This window comes from Berghia stephanieae, chromosome 14, assembly GCF_034508935.2.
Source record: "Berghia stephanieae isolate SIO BIC M18660-M18661 chromosome 14, UCSD_Bste_1.3, whole genome shotgun sequence".
In the NCBI taxonomy this organism is placed as follows: domain Eukaryota; kingdom Metazoa; phylum Mollusca; class Gastropoda; order Nudibranchia; family Aeolidiidae; genus Berghia; species Berghia stephanieae.
In genome coordinates this window covers 20,222,166-20,227,165 of record NC_088373.1, presented here as the reverse complement: position 1 = coordinate 20,227,165, position 5,000 = coordinate 20,222,166, and the positions used below count along the sequence as shown (strand labels likewise).

General features: G+C 46.9%; 1 protein-coding gene across 1 annotated transcript in view; it reads left to right on the top strand.

The window, feature by feature from the left end:
• LOC144959487 (uncharacterized) overlaps positions 1 to 5,000 on the top strand; it is a 12,083-nt gene that overhangs the window by 728 nt on the left and 6,355 nt on the right. Inside the window, exon 2 of the mRNA XM_078892100.1 lies at positions 976 to 1,147. Within this exon, the coding sequence (XP_078748226.1) occupies positions 977 to 1,147 (171 nt within the window). The 5' untranslated portion in view covers position 976. The remainder of the gene's footprint in view (positions 1 to 975; positions 1,148 to 5,000) is intronic.

Here is a 5,000-nt window from a genome sequence, read left to right as displayed (position 1 = left end):
CCGTAAGTGTAAGCTCCTCGGTTTCGCTTCTATCAAGGTTTGTTCTAGAGTTTTTAAAATGCTTCTATATATAGATAGTATGCACTTGGCTAAGAAACTCATAACATTGCCATCCGGAAGTATAACGGACCAACACACAAAACTGTGTGTAACCATGAACGTTTATAGTCTTGTTAATACAGTTTAGTGAGAACAACTCACAAACGCGGATGGCAAAAACAATAACAAAGGCCTGAGTGACGTCATCTTCGTTCTATCTATAGATAGTTCGAAGATGACGTCACTCAGGTCTTTGTTGATGTTTTTTTGCCATCCGCGTTTATGAGTAATGCTCACTGAACCGTATTAACCCGACTATAAACGTTCATGGATACATACTGTTTGGTGTGTTGGTCCATTATACTTCCGGATGGCAATGTTATGAGCTTCTTAGCCAAGCGCATACTATCTATAGTGATAAATGGAATAAATAAACGCCTGACAAAAGATCCACGGTGAAAATACAAATTGAAAGAAATGCTGGACCGAGGAGCTTTCGGAATTTCTCCCAAGTAAAATTGCCAGACAGTCGTCATGTCTTGTCTTACATGTTAAGTGTTGTTGTTGGCTTGGGACCCTTGTAAAGCATTTTGAGCAAGTTTAGAGGATATTGCGCTATATAAACGCTCAATACTGTTTTACTGTGGGACAGCGTGGCTCAGCGTTACGCTCTTTGCTTCATACCCGAAAGGTACCGAGTTCGATCACCCGCCGCTGAGCTGTGTTGCCTTGATTGAACAAGTCACCTCGCCCTAGCTCAATTTTCTACGCTGCGCTGCGGCTGACGCCTGGGTTATTCCATTTCAGTCTTCCCTTGGAATAGACCCTAGAGACAAATATCCACCATGGGATCAATAACGGGAATTTTATTTATTTATCTATTTATATAGATATTTATTTATATTTATTTATTTATTAAAAACAATTATTTCACAGAATGCAGTGTTTTACCCGTCCAAGCCTGTTACCCAGAACCAGTTTAAGCATCGACTATCGAGAACCTTCCGCCGAGCACTACAAACAGCGACGACACTTTATCCCAGAACCGGACAGGAATGGAAGGATGTGGTGCCCGGACGCTTTCAAACCCCCTTTGCCCTTTAAACAGGTAGGTGATGGGGAGGGGGAGGGGGAGGGGGGGGGGAGGGGAGAGAGAGAGAGAGAGAGAGAGAGGGAGAGAGAGAGAGAGAGATAGAGGGAGAGAAGGGCAGAGAGAGAGTTAGAGAGAGAGAAAGAGCAAGAGAGAGAGAGATAGGGAAAGAGAGAAAGGCAGATAGAGTTAGAGAGAGATAGAGAGAGAGAGAGAGAGAGAGAGAGAGAGAGAAAGAGAAAGAGAGAGAGAGAGAGAGAGAGAGAGAGAGAGACAGCAAGAGAGAGATAGAGAGAGAAATAGAGAGAGAGCAAGAAAGAGTTAGAGAGAGAGAGAGAGAGAGAGAGGCAGGCGGCAGAGAGAGAGAGAGAGAGAGAGAGAGAGAGAGAGAGAGAGAGAGTTAGAGAGGGAGAGATAGTTAGAGAGGGAGAGAGAAAGAGTTAGAGAGGGAGGTAAATGAATAAGGCCTTGTCCTTTTTCAATCTCAATTTTATTTCAGAGATACAGAATATCGAAGAAAGACAATTGCATCATCTGTGAACAAATACATAACAGTGAAACGTAACAATAACTGATATCGTAAGGCTTTTATAATTCTCTATGCCCCCAAGTATTTGGATAGTGCTTTCTTGACAAGTAGGGGACAAAGACTGATATTAAATTAGAAAAATGATGATCAGTTGCAATAATATGGTGCTTTCTTCGCAGATAGAGGACAGGGATATAGATTAGACTCGTACTAAATGATTTTTGAGTTTTAAGTAACGTAAAATGAAAGTCATTTAATTCTTGAGCGCCTCTCGGGTAGCTGGTCTGTTTCCTTCAGACCAGGCTTGTTGTATGGCTGGAGGGCCATCAAAGCGCGGGGCAAGCGAGCTGTCCTAGGAGGTGGAGTTCCTTCGGCATCACCGGCTGGAGCAATCGGTTTGTTAGGTTGTTTCGTTGGGACGATAATTTCGTCAGCAGGACTGTTGCTGGGTGGCTCTTCGAGCGGTGGAGCATCGGGCTGTACTGTCTCTGGAGTTGCTTTCTGGCCTGCTGAGTTGGAGACCATCTTGGGTGTTGCAGGCGTTGAATTATTGCTCTTTGCCACTGTTGTGGTGGGTGTAGGCAGTGTGGCTAGAGGGGCCCTGGCAATCACTGGGTGATATAGGCGCAGGAATTTTCTGTTTCTTAGTGTTATTCTGCCCGATCCATCAACTCTGACGACATACTGGTCGAACTGACGGACTTCAATAACGATTCCTGTTTTGTCCCATTTCGTGGGAAATGGCCCTGTCTGATTTTGTATCCTGACGCAGTCTCCAACAGTAAGGGGGGGGGGGGGGGGTAGAATGCGAGTATGGGCAGATAGTCTTTCTGCATCCTTCATGTGCCTGTTTCTTAAGGCATCTTCCCTGTTGGCCAAGGTCTCTTGCCAGGTTTTATGGGGGATATATTTTCCTGAGTGTATCGGAATAAAGTCCCTGATTGGCCTTCCAAATATGCACATCGCAGGGGATAGCCGAGTGTCCCTGTCTGGCGTGTTACGATACTGAAGGATGGCGCATTGGAAGGAGTCTGTGTCAAGGTTCCCGTCACAACCGATGTTGTCCATGATCATTCGTTTGATGGTCTTGACGCCAATCTCTGCCCTGCTGTTGCTGTGGGGGAATGCCACTGAGGAGAGACGGTGTTGGACCCCCCAGTTGCGCAGGAACGTTGTTGTGGCTGTAGAGGTGAATTCTGGGCCACCGTCAGATGAGAGTTCATCACTGATGCCGTAAGTAGTGAAAGTGCGTCTTAGGCTGGTAATGAGGCCTGTGGATCCACCATGTGCTCTTTCCACGATGGGCCAATTGCTATATCTGTCGACAATTACTTAGTAGTTATGTCCTGCATATTGGAAAAAGTCTGCACAGATACACTGGAAGGGGTATTGGGGTTGCATTGGCGGGGTAGGGGAGCACTTGGTTGAGTTGGGGCTATGCGGTTGCAAGACTGGCACTTCGTTCGCATTTCACTTATTGCAGCGGTCATCCCAGGCCAGAAAAATGAGGCGTCAGCGCGGGAGAACATTTGGGACACACCTTGATGAGCTGAGTGGAGGGCTCGAAGGGCTTTGTCGCGCAGACTAGGAGGAATAATTATGCGGTCATTGTACAAAGCCACACCTTCGAAACTTGTAAGTTTGTCTCTGAATTGAAAGTAAGGTCTAAGTTCTGTTGGCAAATTGTCTTTTGCATCAGGGAACCCATTTTCTATCAGGTCAATTAATTCAACCATTGAGTGGTCACTGCTGGTGGCAACACGAACATCGTTCCAAGTTATTTAGCTGATACCTCCAATGGGTATTTCTTCATCTGCGTGTAAATTGGGGTTTGCAGGTTGTGCTCTGATGGCCATGAGGAAGTCATGAGGCAGAGTAGGGAGGCTGAGGTCAGTGGAGATGGGGGTTGCATCGTCGGGTAGATGGAGGTGTTCGGCTTCGCCCACTGGTTTGCGTGAGATGGTGTCTGCAGCAACATGATGGACACCAGGGATATGAGTAATCTGGAACCGATATTTCAGTGTCTTTTCTTTTAAGTTCCTGAGTCGTGGGTTTGGGATGGCATCCAAGTTCCTGTCACTGAACACCTTAAGGAGGGGTTTGTGATCAACTGCGATAATCAGGTTGGGACAGCCTAGCACGAAATGACGAGTTTTGTTGAGGGCATCTACCACAGCCAGGGCCTCTCCTTCAATCGGGGCGTATCTTGCTTCTGCTGGTGATGTAAAGCGGCTGCCCACTAATGTCACTTTCCACCCTGTTCGGCAGCAGAATGGTTTGTTTGATGCGCATGTGCAATGCTTTTGTAGTAGCCAGAATCCAATGCCATCTTTGCTGAAATCAGTGGCCAGACATGTCGGTTTGTTTTTGTCAAATATTTTCACGCCTCTCTGAATTTCTTGGACGATGATGGACTTAGTTTCTTCAAACAGCTTGTCTAGATCTTCAGTCCACATGAATGGTGTCTTGGGTTGAAGCAGTGTGCGGAATGGTTGCATTCTTTCTGCTGACGCAAGGCATATGCGACCTGGTTTACAAGGCCAAACTAGCTTCTCACGTCGGTGATTGTGCGGGGTTTGGGAAATTTCTGAATTGCTTCTAAGACTTGTGGGCATGGACGAACAGTTGTTGGCGTGATTTCAAACCCTGCGAACTGGACTGTTTCTTTTGCAAAGGAGAACTTTGATGGGTTAAGAATGACCCCATTCCTGCCACATGTATCCAGGAACTTGGCTGTTTGGAAGAAACTGTCTTCTATGGATTGGGGCCACATGATAGTGTCATCAATTACTTTTGTCTTGTTGCCGATGTCACGTATAATATCGTCGAATCGTCTTGTGTAGGCATCGCCAGATGAAATGTACCCTTGAGGGCACACGCGATATCTGTATCGGCCCCAAGGGGTTATGAAGGTAGTCAGGTGTCTGTCCTCGGGGTCTAGTGCTATACTGTGATAGCCATTCCAGGCATCGAAAGTACTCTTTCTCGTGTTGTGTGGAACCATGCGGGCCTGGTGGAATGGCGACTGAGTGTGGTGCGTCTCTCTAGTGGCATAGCGATTAAGGGCTTGGAAGTCCACGGTTCGGCGAGGTTTTCCCGATTTCTTAGCGCAGACAACCATCCGATGACACCATGACACTGGGGTCCTGATTGGAACTGGTTCCAGTACGCCAAGTTGATTGTCCTGATCAAGGCCAGCCTTAACCTGTTCCTGCCAGTAGATGGGTACTGGGATAGGGGTGTGGTGTGCAACAGGCGTGGCCTCATCGTCGATAAGGAGTCTCATTGGGGGTCCAGACATCATTGGTAGCCCTTGGTGCTCGCAGACATTGAAAGTGCTAC